Source organism: Oryx dammah, unplaced genomic scaffold (assembly GCF_014754425.2).
Source record: "Oryx dammah isolate SB20612 unplaced genomic scaffold, SCBI_Odam_1.1 HiC_scaffold_9, whole genome shotgun sequence".
In the NCBI taxonomy this organism is placed as follows: Eukaryota; Metazoa; Chordata; class Mammalia; order Artiodactyla; family Bovidae; genus Oryx; species Oryx dammah.
Genome location: NW_024070193.1, coordinates 43521467 through 43537903, shown reverse-complemented (window position 1 = coordinate 43537903; position 16437 = coordinate 43521467). Strand labels below are relative to the sequence as shown.

General features: G+C 54.4%; 2 protein-coding genes across 3 annotated transcripts; one reads left to right on the top strand and one right to left on the bottom strand.

Moving 5' to 3' along the window:
• Nucleotides 1-369: 369 nt before the first annotated feature.
• On the top strand, nucleotides 370-7205 carry PRRT3 (proline rich transmembrane protein 3). Its single transcript, XM_040246054.1, has 4 exons — nucleotides 370-510; nucleotides 3056-4130; nucleotides 4340-4495; nucleotides 5082-7205. Exons 1-4 carry the CDS (start codon nucleotides 442-444, stop codon nucleotides 6839-6841), a joined length of 3060 nt encoding a protein of 1019 aa, XP_040101988.1. The 5' UTR covers nucleotides 370-441; the 3' UTR covers nucleotides 6842-7205.
• Nucleotides 7206-8007: 802 nt separating this feature from the next.
• CRELD1 (cysteine rich with EGF like domains 1) lies at nucleotides 8008-16317 on the bottom strand. 2 transcript variants are annotated; one of them, XM_040246140.1, is made up of 11 exons: nucleotides 16229-16317; nucleotides 15518-15710; nucleotides 15196-15278; nucleotides 12462-12572; nucleotides 12068-12159; nucleotides 11220-11396; nucleotides 11040-11135; nucleotides 10033-10116; nucleotides 9756-9851; nucleotides 9443-9577; nucleotides 8008-8674 (listed from the first exon to the last, which is right to left on the bottom strand). In XM_040246140.1, the coding sequence occupies exons 2-11, from the start codon at nucleotides 15689-15691 to the stop codon at nucleotides 8460-8462; spliced, it is 1263 nt and encodes a 420-aa protein (XP_040102074.1). In that variant the 5' UTR covers nucleotides 15692-15710; nucleotides 16229-16317; the 3' UTR covers nucleotides 8008-8459. The 2 variants fall into 2 exon arrangements, with proteins under 2 accessions (XP_040102074.1, XP_040102075.1); XM_040246141.1 differs by having other exon boundaries at nucleotides 15518-15711; nucleotides 16234-16301.
• Nucleotides 16318-16437: the final 120 nt, after the last annotated feature.

Below are 16437 nucleotides of genomic sequence, written 5' to 3'. Positions count from 1 at the left end.
TGGGAAGTGAAGGAGAAGGCGAGTTACAGAACAATATGTACAGTATGATCTCATTTCTATTTAAAATGTGTATGTGGTTGTGCCTTCAAAAAGCTGAAGGATATACATCACGCTGTAGGTAGGATTTACCTGTAGGAGGTCCCTAGTATGTATGTATGTATTATAAGGAGCTACAAAGGGAATGAGCTCCCCGTCCCAGGAGGTATGCAAACAGAGACTGACTGCCCCGTTTTCAGGGATGCTGCGGAAGTGATTTCTACATCCTTCCGAGGTGGCCTCTCTTCCCTTCTTAGCCCTGAGACTCTCTCAGAGAGGGGACGTTAGGACTGGGAGAAGCAGCCACCCCTAAGGGGAAAGGGTTAAGCTGGGACGGCACTCCTGTGGGCGGGCTCCCGATCGGCAGCGCTGGGCTCTGTTAGCCAAGTCTGAGCATCTCGGAGGATGCGGCGCGGAGAGCAGCTTCAGGGACGCGCGCAAGGTGAACGCGGGGGCTGCCAGCTTGGCGCCCAGGTGAGGAGCTGGACTAGGGAGGGGGCAGTGGAGGGGCCCCGGCAGGGAGCATGGCCTGCAGCCCCCTCTCAGGTGCGAGTGGCAGGGTCTGCACTAGCGCCTACCCCCACCCAGGACACTGCGGGAAGGCGCGGAGCCAGGGGAGAGGAGATGAAGGAAAAGGAGAGGTAACCCGAGATGGACCGGCTCCTGAGGCTGCCCTGCGGCGGCCCGCACCCTCCCCCCAGGACGGCCTCTCCCCAGTCCCTGGGGTAGGGAGAACACCCTCCCACTAAAAAAAAAAAAAAAAAAAAAAACTCTTCAGCAGTTGGAACCCAGATCTGGGCAGCCCCCTGCTCATCCCGAGATGACTACATCTCTTGGATCGGGGTTGGTGAGCAGATGGCATATGTTTATCCTTGAAGGCCCAACTCTACTGCCTCCTCCTCTGCAAAACCTTCTCGGACCCCCTGTGTAAACTGAGCCAGTGCGGGTTTCACAGCCCCTGCTATAGCCATTGGCAGCCTGTGTGACCTTGGCTGAGTTGCTCAGCCTCTCTGAACCTTGCTTTTTTTCCCCTATGAATGGATATACCCACACCTGCTTGTGCCGGGAGGGGTGGATGAAATCGAGGACATGCAGCTAAGTGTAGCACAGGAGCCTAAGTGGGGACGAGCTCAACAAAGGAGAACTCTTATTAACCAGCGCCTGTGTCCGTGGCCTTCCAGTTCTTCCCTCAGCTCGACCCCACTCTGGACACTGGAACTGAGCCTTCTCTTGGAGTCCCCAGCACCTAGCCTGGGCCAGGTTTGAACAATGAACTAACGAGGCGGAGACTAAACTCAGTTTGGGGGATGGGTTTAAGGGATCTTTGATTCCCCCTAAAATTACCCACAAGCTTTGGTGACCCTGGACATTTCCCTGGGGAGGCCACCCGGCATTTTCTTCAGCTTCTCAAGGTGTCTGCGAGCCACCAAGGATTAGTGACTTGGGAGCTTTGAGCACAGCTGGTCCCCAGAGAGGGATCGACAGGGTCTCTGCCCTTAAACTCACCCAGGCACTGGCTCTCACAGCCGCTGTCCCCCTCTGCTGGCTGTGGGGTTCCTCCCTGCCTCCCGCCTACATTAGGGACCCTCAGGAAGGGGAACTGTAAGGGAATATACTTGGGCTAGGCATATGCAGTGACTGGAGACAAGAAATAAAAGACACAGCCCTTGAGAAGCCCCAGGAGGGTGGGGGAGACAGGAGGTTACTATGCTATGTGACCGGTGTGATGGGAAGGGGTGGAGAAGGTGTCAGGGAAAGAAATACTCAAGCTGAAACAAGCCACTGTCATATCCTACCTGGATTTCTGTACTGGCCTCTCTCCCCCTTTTAAAAGACTTCTCAGATCTCCTTGTAACTTCTCTGCTTGTCATCTCCCTTGGCTTCCTGGGTGGGAATAAAATCCTGTGCCTTTTTGTGGGTTTTGAGAAAGCCCTGCCTCCCTGATTTCATCTCCCTCTGCTCCTTTCTCCTGCGTCTGCTGTGCTCCTTCTGCCTGCCGAAGGGCCTTTGCACTTGCTGTTTCCTCCAGCAAATGCTTTTCCTGGATATCATCTAATGGATGACTCCTTCCCATTCTGTATTTAGCTCAGATGTCACCTGAGTGGCCTTTCTTGCACTCCTTTGTAAAGTCATCCCCCATTTTTCTGTTTCTTACCCCTGTTCTATGTTCTCCACAGCCCATCTTATTTAAAAGTATTCATTGTCTGTCTTTTACCCAGAACACCAGCTCCATGAGGGCAGAGATCTTGCCAGTCTTGTTCACTGCTTTATCCCCCAGGCTTGGCACACAGTACGTGCTCCAATTATTTGTTGACATGGTTAGAGGGTTGGTGAGAAAGAAAGCTTTCTGGGCAAAAGGAAAAGTCAGAGGGCTCTAATGCTTATTCAGCTTCATTTATGGGCCTGGCCCATCATGTGTTTTGTTATGTCTTATAAGAGGCCCTTGGAGTTAGGTACTATTATTATACCCATTTTACCGATAGGAAAACCATGATGTGGAGGGGAAAAGTCAGTCACCCAGAAACTGGTGAAGCTGGGATTCAAACCCAGATCCCTCCTCAAAGGCAGGGGCATATTCCTCTACCTCTACACTTCTGTTATTTTTGAGCTGGGCCTTCAAGAATAGGATTTTAAATATATATATATATATAAAGGATTTCAGCAAGTGAAGGAGAAGGGAGATGTCATTCCAGTCTGAGGGAAGAGCAGGATCGAAGGCGTGGAGTGTCAGGCAGTTCTGTGGGTGCTGAGGGATAGGTGAGCATCCTGGTGTGGCCTTGGGAGGCCAGGAGAGGACCTTATATTCTCTCCTGAGGGCAATGGGGAACCATTGAAGGTTCTGAACTATGGCAAGTGGCATGACCAGAGAGGTAGTGTTAAAAGGACTCTGGGTAGCATGCAGAGGCTGAACAGGAAGGAATGGGTAGAGAGGAAGCTGCTTCTTTCTTTCCCACCAGCCCCTGGTGGGTAGCCGTGGGAGACCACCCCCTCGTGCGCCATCCCCCTCTCCTTTTTTCAGGCTCATCCGGTGAGGACGGGAAGCGGAGGGCTCGAGGCCCAGGCATCAGCGTGGAGCATGGCCCCCAGCCCCTTGGGCTGTGTGGATGGCCTCCTGCTGCTGTTGCCCCTGCTGTCCCTGGGGACCAGCCCTGCCCTGGGCCGGGGCCTTCCCAGACCTCTTGAGGATTCAGAACCACACTTGACCCCTGGAGCCCACGAGAAGGGCCCTCTTGACATGGAGCGTCGGGCCTTCGACTTCTTCTGGGAGAAGCCCCTAGACGAGAGCCCCTGGAATGCCAGTGTCCCCCAGGTCCCTGCTGAGAAGATGCCGGAGAGGCCCGAAGACGCCCTTGGTCCAGCCCTGCATGGACCTAAAGCAGCCCATGGGGCTCAGAGAGAAGGACTCCCAGTGACCGATGACCTCCAGGTGGCTCGAGGGCCAATTTCTCAGGGCTGGACAGGACCTCCTGACTCCCAGGAGCCTATGGAGCAAGAAGCACCAGTCCCCTATCCAGTGGGGCCCCCTGACCTCCCTTTCTTCCCCACGACTCCCAGACTCCAACTTGGGCTGGCCACAGTTCCTCCCACATCAGAGGAACCTGGAGGCCAAGTGGGACAGCTACCACCTAGCGAAGAGGGTCTACTGGCCAAAGGCAAGACCAGGGTCTCGGAGACATTTCCCTGGGACCACAGGGGCCCTTCCCCAACTCTTGTGCCCCACCCGGGTATTGCGGCGAGGCCAGGGCTGGAAGAACAGGGTGGGGGTGAGGAGGACTTCCAGGAGGCAGCTCAAGGCCCCTTTTCCACCCAGCAGGGTCCAGCAGCCCCTGATACTGGCTCAGTATCACCAGCTGAGGGGGCATCCTCTCAGGAGCCTGAGTCCCAGCCAGACCTGGCACTGGCCAGAAGCCTTCCTCCTGCTGAGGAGCAGCCCATGGAGCTGCCCAAGACGGCTGGAGGTGGGGAGGCCTGGGAAGTCAGTTTTTCAAGTCCCTCCCCCAAAGAGGCTCACCTCCCTGATGTCAGGGGCTCACCAGGACCCCAGCCGTCAGATCTCCCAGCCTCAGAGACTTCTGATGGGCAGCCCAAGCCAGGTGGGTATCAAAGTGAGGGTGCTGATCAGGGCTGGGAGGGGCAGTGTTCCAGGGCGGCTGGATGTCCCCATTTCTGTGTGACCTCTGGTCCCTCTGGGTCCCATTTACCTCATTCTGGCAAATGAGGGTGATCATGCCTCTCCTGAAGGATTAGATTTGGGGGAACGCTAGAGGGTCAGGCAAAGTGATGACTGCTTTTTTTATTTCAGAGTTGGCAGCAATGAATGGAGCAGATCCCATCTCCCCTCAGCGGGTGAGAGGTGCAGTGGAGGCCCCAGGTACCCCCAAGTCCCTCATCCCTGGCCCCTTGGACCTTGGCCCAACTGCAAACCGAACAGAGAGCCCTGTGGGATCCCTGAAGCCAGGTGAGGGCATCGCTGGGGGGTTGGCGAGAGTGGGTACTCTGGAATAAAAGAACCTGTGTGAAGCATATAGGGGAGGGGTGGGGAATGGGGATGAATGCCTCCTTAAAGGAACTGACCAACAACTTCAAACAACTTAGGATAATAAACTACTACTCACTGGGTACTCTGGGAGAAGTCATTTGCACTCTGGGGACTAGAAAAGTCTTAAATTAAATTAACATGGGTTTATTTAGTGCAAGAGATTCTCCAACTCCCACAATTCACTGGAGGAGCTTTGAAAAAATTCCAAAGCACAGGCCCCAGCAAGAGGAATTCTGATTGAGTTGATCTCCAGGTGATTCTAATATGCAGCCCCTAAGGAGAACTGCTGATATCTCAATAAAAATGGCAGGACACATCCATTTAACCCTTAGTGGGTGTTGGGGACTATGCTAAACGTTTAATCCTCACCGTAACCCAAGGAGGGGGGGGTGCTGTTACCATCCCCATTTTACAGATGTGCTTGGCAAAGTTATATAACTTGTTCACCACACCGGAGCATGATGGGACTTTTCAAAGGGCTATTTTAATATTGTTATTATTGCAGATGAAGCCGAGGAGTGGCCGGGGCGCCCCCAAAGCCATCCCCCAGCACCCCCTGTCCAGGCCCCCTCGACGTCTCGCCGGGGCCTCATTCGGGTCACCACGCAGCGCGCCCTGGGCCAGCCACCCCCTCCGGAGCCCTCAGCCAGCTCCATGGCATCAGTCCCTGCCTCCAGCCCCCCAGCCAACGCCACGGCACCCCCTCTGCGCTGGGGTCCCCTGCGACGGGTGCTGAGCTTTTCCTGGGAGCTGCACGTTTACGGGGTGGGGGTGCTCTTCCTGCTGCCCGCATTGTTGGCACTGGCCTCACTGGCAGCTGCCCCTGCTGGGCCCCGGCTGGCGCTGGTAGCAGCGGTGCTGGTGCTGGTAGCGGCGGGGCTGCGATCCGCCTACATGCTCACCGACCCATATGGCTCGCAGGCACGTCTGGGTTTACGCGCCGGCCTGGTGCTCTACAATCTGCCCTTCCCCTTGCTACTCACCGCCCTGGCGGCCTTGACCTTGCTGGGCCTGGGCGCGGGGCTGCCACAGCAGCTGCAGAACCCACTCCTCCTGGGAGCACTGGCGTTGGCGCACGGCTTGGGGCTGCTCGCCACAGACCTGCTGTCGGTGAGGCCTGCGCTCAACCTCCTGGCCCAGGGCTTATCGTGCGCCTGGGGCGCGGCCGTGGCTCTGGGCACTCTCTGTCTGTGCCGTCGCCGCCTGTTGGACGGGCCGAGGGGCTGGGATGCCAGCCCGGGCCCGAGGCTGCTGGCCGTGGCCGGCGCGCTGGGGCTGCTGGCCAGCGGCTTGCAGCTGGCGGCGGCGCTCTGGCTGTACCCGGGCCCAGGCCGGGTGGGCCGCTTCTCGTGGGCTTGGTGGGGCGTCCACTTCTGGCTGCGCCTGCTAGAGCTGACATGGGCACTCACCCTGGCGCTGGCCGCTCTGGCCGCCGCGCGGCCCAGGCCGCCCACGGAGCACGCTTGCTGGGCTAAGCTGCTGCGCCTGGCGTGCCCCACGCCCTCTAGCAAGAGCGAGGTGCCGGAGCGGCCCAACAACTGCTATGCGGGGCCCAGTGGCGTCAGCGCAGGTACCCTGGACATCAGCAAGAGCCTTATCCGCAATCCAGGGGAGGGTGGGCCTCCAGCCACGCCCAGCTCCGGTGCCTGGGATTCGGCTGCGTCGCTGAGCCGCGGTCCCCAGGGTGGCCCCGGACTGTCCCGCAGCAGCGTGGGGCCGGCGCCATCAATAAGCGAGCTGGACCTGCGGCCGCCATCACCCATCAACCTGAGCCGCAGCATCGATGCCGCGCTCTTTCGAGAGCACTTGGTCCAAGACAGCGTCTTCCGACGCTGCGGCCTCCGCTGCCTGGCCTCCCCACCGCCCGGGGGCGCGCTGCGGTCGCGCCGGGGCAGCCACCCCGACGCCGAGCTCGACGGCTTGGGCTCTTCGCTCCTCCGAGGCCGCTGCCGGTCGCTCAGCGATGTGCGCGTGCGCGGCCCGGTCCCGCCACACGTGGTGGACGAAGCTGACGCGGCGGCTTCCGGCAGCTCCGTGGACAGCTTCTCCCGGGGCTCGCTCAAGATCAGCTGGAACCCGTGGCGCCATGGGCTGTCGTCGGTGGACAGTCTGCCCCTGGATGAGCTGCCCAGCACAGTGCAGCTACTGTCTACCCCAGCTTCCGCCCCGGCTCCCGCGCGGCCTGGGGAGCCCCAGAATGGGGTCCAGCCTCGCTGCAAGACGGGAGACTCACGCAGCGCCTCCAGTGACACCATCGAGCTCTGAGGGGTCCAGAAACTCAGGACCAGGGCCCCGAGCGCAGCAGACCTTCTGGGACTCTGAGCATTTGAAAGACATTCCAGGAGTATTCCTGGGCCTCCAACTGAATGCAACCTCCGGAGACAGCCAGACATGAACCCACCCCCAGCCCAGGATTTTTGTTTTTTAAAATATCTCTATTTTTTTCAGCGGGTATTTTGCACAGAGGCCGAAACTTATACGGAATACAGGGTGGACATGCACGGATTTGAGAATGGGGAACAGGGCGCAGGTGCCCGAAACATCCCCTCCAGATTCCCCAGGGTGGAGATGAGTCTTGCTTGTCCAGACTGTCCTCTTTGTGCCAAAGAAATAAACCCTGAGGACTTGGCTCATGCCTCCTTCTGCCCTTGCCAGGATCCTGTTTAGAGGAGATGGCCCCCTTCACCCACCCACCTAGTGATTCCAAGTCCTGTGTGTACAGTGGAAGGGAAGAATTCCAAAGGAAAGGGCACTCAACTCTCCAAGGCTTTTTTGTGTTTTTGGTCTGCATCGGGTCTTCCTTGCTGTGTGTGGGTTTTCTCTAGTCTTGGCCAGTGGCCAGGGAGAGCTACTTCAGTTGTGGAGCAACCAGCTGTGGCTCAAGGTCACGGGGGGCTTCAGTAGCGGTGGCGAATGGGCTTAGCTGCCTGTTGGCACATGGAATCTTCCCGGACCAGGAATCGAGCCCGTGTCCCCTGCACTGGCAGGCAGATTCTTAACCACTAGACCACCAGGGAAGGCCCCTGAGAGGCTTTAGAAATAATGGCTACCAATGTTTCATGGAATATCTATCTGCTGTACACTTTTCAGCTCTTTATATCACCTTATTTCTCAAATTAAGCCTAGATGGGAAGCATTATCATGCCCATTTTATAGAAGAGTCATTTTTTATAGAAGAGTCATTTGTCAGGGTCCTTTGGCAAATGATAGGTAGTACTGAACTGAGAAAGTTCCATTCCTAAGCTTGGTTACACCATCCCCCTTCTCTTAACGTATTTCAGGGCCAAGGCTCTCCTTTGCCTTCCCTCTACTCCTCCCATCAAGAGAGCCCTCAGTTTTCCAGGGTTTTAGGAAATTTCCCCAAGGGTGGAGGGCTCTCAGTAGTTTAAGCCAACCCATGGCAGGTGGGAACAGGTAGGAAGACAAGCTTCTCCATTTTCTAAGACCTTTCTTTATTTCCTGAGATGAATAAATAAATCAGTGGCTGAGGGGCAGGGGGGTGAGTACAGAACAGGAGCTGGCAGCATGCAGCTGGCAGGAGGGGGCTGTGAAGGGCCCACCCCTGCAGGGACACCTTCCCCCAACCTCACTCTGGGCAAGGGCCAAAGCTCACCAGCAGCCACAATGAGGAGATACTGTTTAAAAAAAATTCACACATTGTGAAGCTGGCCCAGTGCCCCAAGGTCAAGATCTCAAGGCACCTACCCTTGGGGCTACTTTTTCACCCCAGGGGCCTAGTGTCTGGGCTGCTCTATAAAGTGCGGAGGGGGTGCTTACCCCACTCTCAAAAATAAAGCACGTGCCTCAAGTGTCCAGATGGGAGAGACCCGACCTCAGGGGCAGCCTGGGCGGGAGGGAGGAGGTGATGCAGGTGTGGCAGCGATTATCTGCCCTTGATGAAGCCCTCCAGCACACGGTCACTGCGCTCTGACAACCAGTAGCCAGTCATGGCTGCCACAGCTCCGATGAAGATGGCGGTAAAGACCAAGTCGCCCTTGGCGGCCAGCGTGGCCAGTGCGCAGATGATGACACCAAAGAACATCTGCTGCAGCACCACCAGCTCGTCCTCCGTCATCTCTGAGAAGAAGCCCGCTGACTCTGAGCAAGAGAAGCGCCTGTCACTCATTTCCTCTTTCTGGAGCCTCCTACCCGCCTGAGCATCACTGCCACATACATGCCCGCTGGGCATGCCAGCACACAGCATCATTCACCACTGAGAACAACTCCCAGATGGGCAGTTATCATCCGTGTTTCACTAAATGGAAAACTGAGGTGCAGAGAGGTTTGCCCAAGGCCATGTGAGACTGTCATGTCAGACAGAGCATGTGTACAAGCCCAGCTCCAGAGTCAGAGCACCTGGATTTGACACCCAGCTCTGCCACCTGCTTACCATGGGGCCCTGGGCGTGCTGTTTCATCTCTCTGTGTCCCTGTTTCCACTATGCAGAGTGGGGATGAGGATAAGACCTATCACACCCTATTTTAGGGGTGAAATCAGCCAATATGTACAACATGCCTGGAACAGCACGTGACACACAGTTCGAAACCATGGAAGTGGTCACTATCACCATCACTGTGATTGTCCTTCGTCTCATCACACCCACAGCCTACAACAGCCCTCAGCAGCAGGGCAAGGACAGATGGGGAAAGAGGCTTGGGGAGGCAGAATGATTTGATGCCAAGTCAGATTTCCTTTCTACCCTGGGAAGGGTGAGGCCACCGAAAGCCAGCCTGGGAGGGGGGGTTCTTGTGCCAGGGCAGCCTGGTGGAGGGGTGGAGAAGGGAAGGTCTGCAGCTGCCCAGACAAGGGGCTTGCCAGCCCTCCCCCTGTATGAGGAACTCCCCTCCCCAGGTTCCTGGGGCTCACCTGGGATCTGCTCCTTCACACAGATGCCCTCCATCTGTTTGTAGCCATCGGCACAGACGCAGCGGTAACTGCCCTCAGTGTTCTCACACTGTTGGTTCTCTCCCGGACACACCACCGTCTCACACTCGTCCACATCTTGAGGGAGGGCAAGGAGGGCTCAGAGCCCTGACCGCCAGGGTCCCATCTCACTCACACCCTGACACCCCTCTGCCCTGGCCCAGGCAACATTCCACCCTTCCTTCCCACGCCCCGTCCACAGTCCAGCCTGTCGATTTGTGGTGGGCGAGGCGCTCCTGGGTGGCAGGACACTCACCGAGACACTTGGAGCCCACCTGCTGGTAGCCAGGGCTACACTTCTTACAGCGGCCGGGTCCCGCCCCCATGCAGCCCAGGCAGGCCTTGGCACAGTCTGGAGTAGGGAGAGAGACGAGGGTGAGCTGCCCGTAGGCCTGGGGGAGCCCTGCTTCGGAAGGGACCTAGGGTGGAGGGGTTGGGGCACCTGGCACGGCGGCAGTTTGTGGGGAAAGGCGTGGAACAGCCCCTCCCACCCTCCCCATAGCTGTCCCCAGAAGACAGGGGCACTCACTCACCCCGGCACTCGTAGGAGCCCTCCGTGTTCACACAAAACTGGTCGGCTCCACAGCTGGCTCGCTCCGTGCCACACTCATCAATGTCTGCGAAGAGGCCAGCAGGGTGGGGACTTCAATCTCCATTTCACTCACAGGGAAACTGAGGCCAGAGTTGTAAAGGACTTCCCCGGGCTCAAAGAGTGTGGCTGAGACAGCAGGCTGTCCGCCACCACAGATACAGGGGTGCAGCTGGACTCGGGCTGGCCAACTGGAGACTACTGGTTTTCAACTTTGCGGCTAACTGTGGCCTTGGGACTGAGTTTTGGCCAACGGGATGCAGACAAAAGTGACGTGCTGCACTTTTCGCTTGGCCTTAAAACAACGGACTTAGATCCTCTGTGCCCCTTCTTCTCTACCTCACCTCCTCAGTGCAAGATGGTGAAACAAAGAGGTGCCCATGATCCAGCCTCAGGCAGGAAGACAACACCCCAGGGCAGGACTGCACAGTATGACAGAAGGAATCCAGGTCCTAATGACCGTGATAAGCAGAGCTTTTCTGCTAGCCTGGACCACTGGCTTCAAGACTGATTTGAGATGAAAATAAACCTCTACATTCACTAAGCCACAGTCTTTGGGGATCTTTCTGTTACAGCAGCTTAGCCTTTACCCTCGTGTATCTAAATGACTAGACAGGGACCAAACTAAGCCTAGAACACAGGTTTCCTGACCCCAAGTTCAGTATCCTCATTCCCCTGGCTAACCCTTCTCCAATCTTCAAGACCAGACCCAAGTGACACCTCCTCCAAGAGGCCTTTCCTGATTCCCCACCACCACCAAATTGGATGAGACACATTTCCCGCTGTACAACAACTGGTCTGTACTGAAAGTGCCTGGTTACTTTCCCGCTTTTCCAGGTTGATATTTCTCTATGAAGATGCAGACTGGACTGGTTGAACCTAGAGATATATACATTGATGGGGCACCAAGCCCGAGACCTTGCGTGCCCTCACAGACAGGGTGCCACTCACCTACACACTTGAGGTGATGCAGGGCCCAGCCCTTCTTGCACTGTAAACAATGTGATTCCTCAGGTCCTGAGCAGCGTGCACAGGGGCCAAAACAAGCTGGGCGGAACGGGGGAAATTTGAGGGTGGGCAGACAGGTATCCCACACACCCCTGCCCGGCCCCGCGCCTCTGGGCTACCTACCCGAACATACCAGATGGCTGGCGTTGCGCTCCGCCTCAAAGTAGCCGAGGCCGCACTGGCCACAGGCCTCACCCCCGTAGCCAGCTTGGCAGTCACAGTGCCCGCTGCCCCCTCGAGTCCCTTCTCCTTCACAATGGCCGTAGCCACCGCAGGGCCGCTCCGCACCCCCAGGACAGGCTGTGGGCAGACACCGAACCAGATGGGGTCATAAATACAACTTTGTATGTAGAGAGTATTTTCCCCCACGTCAGTAAACATTTTTGGAGAGGAAACCATTTTAACAATGCCGTAATATTCTGTCATAAAACTTTATGAAATTTACTTAACCATTCCATTGTGGAATGGTTAGGTTATTTACAAATCTTTTCTTTTAGGAAGACTGAATTCACCATCTTTGTTGGTAACTCTTTATATGTACAGCTGCAAGAGAGATTTTTCTAAAAGCGGCTGGGAGTAAGTTCAGCTCCTGTCTCAGGACTGTGTGGAAAAAAAACTGGTGACACCAGGGGCTTCAGGGCAACACCTGCCTGTCCCTAACAAGGTCATACCTTAGTCCCTTAGTCCAGGCATGGGAAATGTGGGGCTGGGGGTGGGGGGTAGATTTCTCAAATACATGATAGAAACCATGGTCCCATCTGACTCAGTCTACCCCCATATCTCTTTTCAGAGTCATTCCCCATTGATTTGCTCATCTCACCAACCAGCTCTGTGAGGTAGGTGAGAACCAAGGTCCGGAGAAGTGATCTGAGGAGCCTGAGCTCACAGAGCCAGCCAGGGGCAGGGCCACAACTGGACCCCTTGCCCCAGAAGTTCCCTTCCAGCCCCCCAGAGGACCTGGAAAAACTCACGAAGGCAGGAGGGCCCGAAGGTGCCTGAGGGGCAGCAGAGCTTCAGGGAATCTGAGCAGAGCCACTGGAAGAGGTCGGGGGCTTCCTGCTGCCTGAGGTGGGGGGACAGTGAGGGAGTTGAGACAGTGTCAGAGGCGCTGCCCACCCCACCCCCAACCGCCCACAGCATCTGTGATACAGCCATTGTGGGCACAGGACCCATAAGGCCACCCTCTTCTTGACTGGCAGAGTTGCAGACTGCAGCTCAGAGTGGGAGCTTGGGTTCCCCAGCAGTCCTTGGCACACCTGGATTTGGAGGAAGGAGCCAAAGGAGGACATAGCTGCTAGCTCGCCACCCCCTGCATTACCAGCCAGCCTAGCCTGAACCCCTCCCAGGAAGGCCCCTCTCACTCACTTGTGAAACCACCAGCTCTCCACCAGCTCCTCACTCAGCTCCAGCAGGCGGTGGCACTCAAAGTCCGACTTGCTGCACACGCCCTCAAGCACCTCTACCAGGCGGGTCTCACTGACGGGACAAGGAGGGGTGGTAGGAACACACTCCAGCCCACCTACTACCCTCCTTATAATCCCTTCCCCCACCTGGTGCCGGACAATGTCAAAGGCTACAGGCCAAGGGGTGCTAGATTTGGGAGTCAAGACAGATCTGGGTTCCAATCTAGTGGTGTGACCTTGGGCAGGTCATTTAACCTCTCCTGATCATGTTTTATCTGTAAAATGGGGACAATGGCTCCCCTACAGGTTTGCTGGAAGATAGCTCAGTCCCTGCATCTGCTCAACAGAATATAATAGCCTTGTTCAGTAGATGTAGTTAAAAACATATCATATAACAAGCGTTGGCAAGGATGTGAAGAAACTGGAACCCTCCTACATAGCAGGTGCGAGTGAAAAATGTTGCAGCCACTGTGGAAATCGTTCGGCAGTTTCTCCATAAGTTAAACGTGGAATCACCATATGACTCAGTAATTCCACTCCTGGATACTTCGCCAAAAGAATGCAAAACAGGTGTTCAAACAAAAACTTGTACACAAACGTTCACTGCAATACTATACACAGTAGCCAAAAGGTAGAAACAACCCAAATGTCCATCAACTGATACATGGATAAACTAATGTGGTTTATTAATGCAACAGAATATAACTAAGCCTTAAAAAGTAATAAAGTACTGATATTTGCTACAAAGTGGATGAATCCTGAAAACATTATGCTGAGTGCAAGAAGCCGGACATAAAAGGCCATATTGTATGATTCCAACAGAATCAGCAAATCCTCGGAGACAGATAGCAGATTAGTGGTTTTCAGCAGCTAGGGGAAGAGAGAATGATGCTCCATGGAGTTGGAGTTTCTCTTCTGGGGGAAGAAATTGTTTGGGAACTAGATGATGGTAATAGTTGCAAAACACTGAACATACTAAATGTATATTTCATATACACTGGTATATCTAACGGTAAATTTATCTAATGGTAAATTTTATGTTACTGCATTCTACAACAATTAAAAAAATTTTAATGTATATACAATACAAAAAATGTATTATGCTTAAAGGGTCTGGCACAGTGCCTGGCATATAGGACGTGGTGATTTAAAATAAAACCAAAAAACAGGAACCATCATAGAACTAGAATTGCCCTTAGGGTTACCTTGGTCAATCCCTTCATTTCCAAATGAGGAAAACGAGGCCCACTGAGGGAAGGGAAAATGACCAATGTTACATACTAACAAAACTTTTCTTTCTAGTGGTTTAATCACAGTTTAATCTTTACCACAATCATATAAAATTGGATTGACATTAATACTCCCAATTTACCGATAAGGAAATAGAGGATCAAAGGTGAAGTGACCTTCCTGAAGGTACAAAGGATCACAACTGACAACATGGTCAAATTTCAAGCATGGCAATTCCTCTTCCCAACTAGACTTTGAAAAGCTAAAGGGTCTAGGACTCGGCCTCTCCTCTCATTATAATCTCATCTTGTTCCCTGGCTTTATAAACTAACTATATGTTGATGACTGTCAAATTCATGTTTCCAGCTCTATTTCTCCCCTAAACTCCTGACTCCTACATCTAATTCTGTTTGACTATTTAATGGATGTTTCAGCCCAACATGTTCAATAAGAACACCTGATTCCATGCCTCCCCTAGACCCATTTATCTCATCTCAGAAAACTGTCCCACTATTCACCCAGTTGCTCAGGCCCCAAACCGAGTAAGCACTTTTTATTCTTTTCCTCTCACACCTCATAATGATTCCATCATCACGTCCTATCCTATCTGCAAAATAAACCCAGAATCTGACCCTTTCTCACCACATCCACCACTACCAACATGCCTAGTCTATGACCTAGCCTCCCAAACTGGTCTTCCTGCTCCTCCACCACCACCCCTTACAGTCTGTCCGTGTGAGAGACCTTTTGTAGGTTTAAATAAAACTGTTATCACTTCCCGGCTCCAAAACTTCCAATGACTTCCTGATATACTCAGAACAAAATCTAAATGTCTTTCTGTGACTTTCCAGGACCTCTGCCTTCATCTTCTGCCACTCTCCCTTCAGTTCACCCCAAATCCAACCACTTCTCAAATACATCAAGCTCAGTCCCGCTCTGTCCAAACCCTTTCCTGAACTGTTGCCCGTCTGCTTCTGTACCTCAGGTCTCTGTTCAAATGTCATACGCTGAATGCCATGCCTCCCACCAATCTGCAGTCCATCCTGCTTTAGCGTTCTTCAATGATATGACATTATTAATTTATTTGGGCTTCCCTGGTGGCTCAGTGGTGAAGAATCTGCTTGCTAATACAGGAGATGTGGATTCGATCCCTGGGTCGGGAAGATCCCCTGGAGAAGAAATAGCAACCTACTCCAGTATTCTTGCCTGGGAAATCCCATGTGCAGAGAAGCCTGGCGGGCTACAGTCCACGGGCTTGCAAAAAGGTCAGACGTGACTTAGTGATTAAACAATGACACTTAATCTATTCACTATCTCCTCTACTAGAATGTAAGCTCCCTTAGTGCTCTCCTATATTCAGTGACATTGGTTGAATAAGTCCTCTCCACGTGTCTCTAGGCCTCCACCAGCATAGCAGAGACTGGGATGTTAGGTATACAAACTCACCCCTCCAGCCTCTTTCTTACCTGTCTTTGTATTTGGACAACTTCTCTTCCTCCCAAGCAGTGTTTCCACCTCCAAAGTTGTCCCGGATGGTTCTCTCCAGGCCCTGGAAATGGAGAAAATTAGTAATATTAACAGCTAAGTACACTGCCTGGCACATTCTAGCACTTGTATTTCACAAACCAGGAAACTGAGGCAGAGAGGCAACCTGCCCAAGTCTATTCAAACAGCAAGGAACCAAGCTGGGACATGAGTTCATACAGACTTGTATCCCAGAGCTCCCAACTCTCAACCCCTGTGCTACAGTAGCTGGCCCCTTCCTCTTTATACTGCTGATGCACCCACCTTGTTGAAGCTGTCAACCAGTCCCCGGCAGGTGTGACACGGATGGGGCTCAGTGTGGGGAGAAGATTGGGGAGGCACAGAAATTTGGACCCAGACCAGGCCTGGGAAGCCAAGGAAGAGGCTCAGACCACAGAGCAGAGCTGGGGCTATGCCCCTTGAGGATCTTGGGGCCATCGTTTCCCAGGCTGGGGACCTGTAGACAGAGGATATGGGGAGGGTTCACTAGGGAAGCCAAGTGGGAAAGAAAAGGGTGGGTTCTGCGGTGCTGCGGGTCTGGGAGCCCAGATCTGTGTTATAAGAAAAGAAGGCTAGACTCGGTTAAGTCCGAGGGAGGGGAAGCAGAGAAAGGAAGCTATTCTAAAATTCCAGGATGGTAATAAGTTATCCTCGTCGCTGCGGGGGGAGATGGTCAGGGTCCTCGGCAAGGAGTCAGCCCATTGTTTTAGTGTCAGAATACGGTTCTAAAAGGCTGAATCAGCGGAATTATGGAGAACTGGTCAGATTCCTAAATACTGCGGGAGAAGACTCTGGAGGGACGGACGGTCTTGGGGGAAGGAGTCCGGAACCCCGATGTGGGGGAGGGGGGAGGAGCCCGGATCCGGATATGAAGAGGTCAGGTCCAGGGCCTTCAGACGGCAAAGGCATGGCCCACTAGCGGGCAAGCAAGGATCCAGATCCACATAGGCCGCGGAGGAGGAAGAGACGACCCACCCAGCCCGCGGTCGCCAGCAGCTGTCTTCCCAACGCCGCGGCTGCGTAAAACGTGCCCCCGCCGCCGACTCCGCAGCCGGGAGGGGCGGAACCCATGCCACAGCCAATGGCAGTGGGCCATGTGCCATTGCGTCACCCCATGCCAGCCAACCAGAGACGCCTCCGGGCTGCACCTGTCCGGGAGTTAAAGGGGCTCGGGGATACCGGAG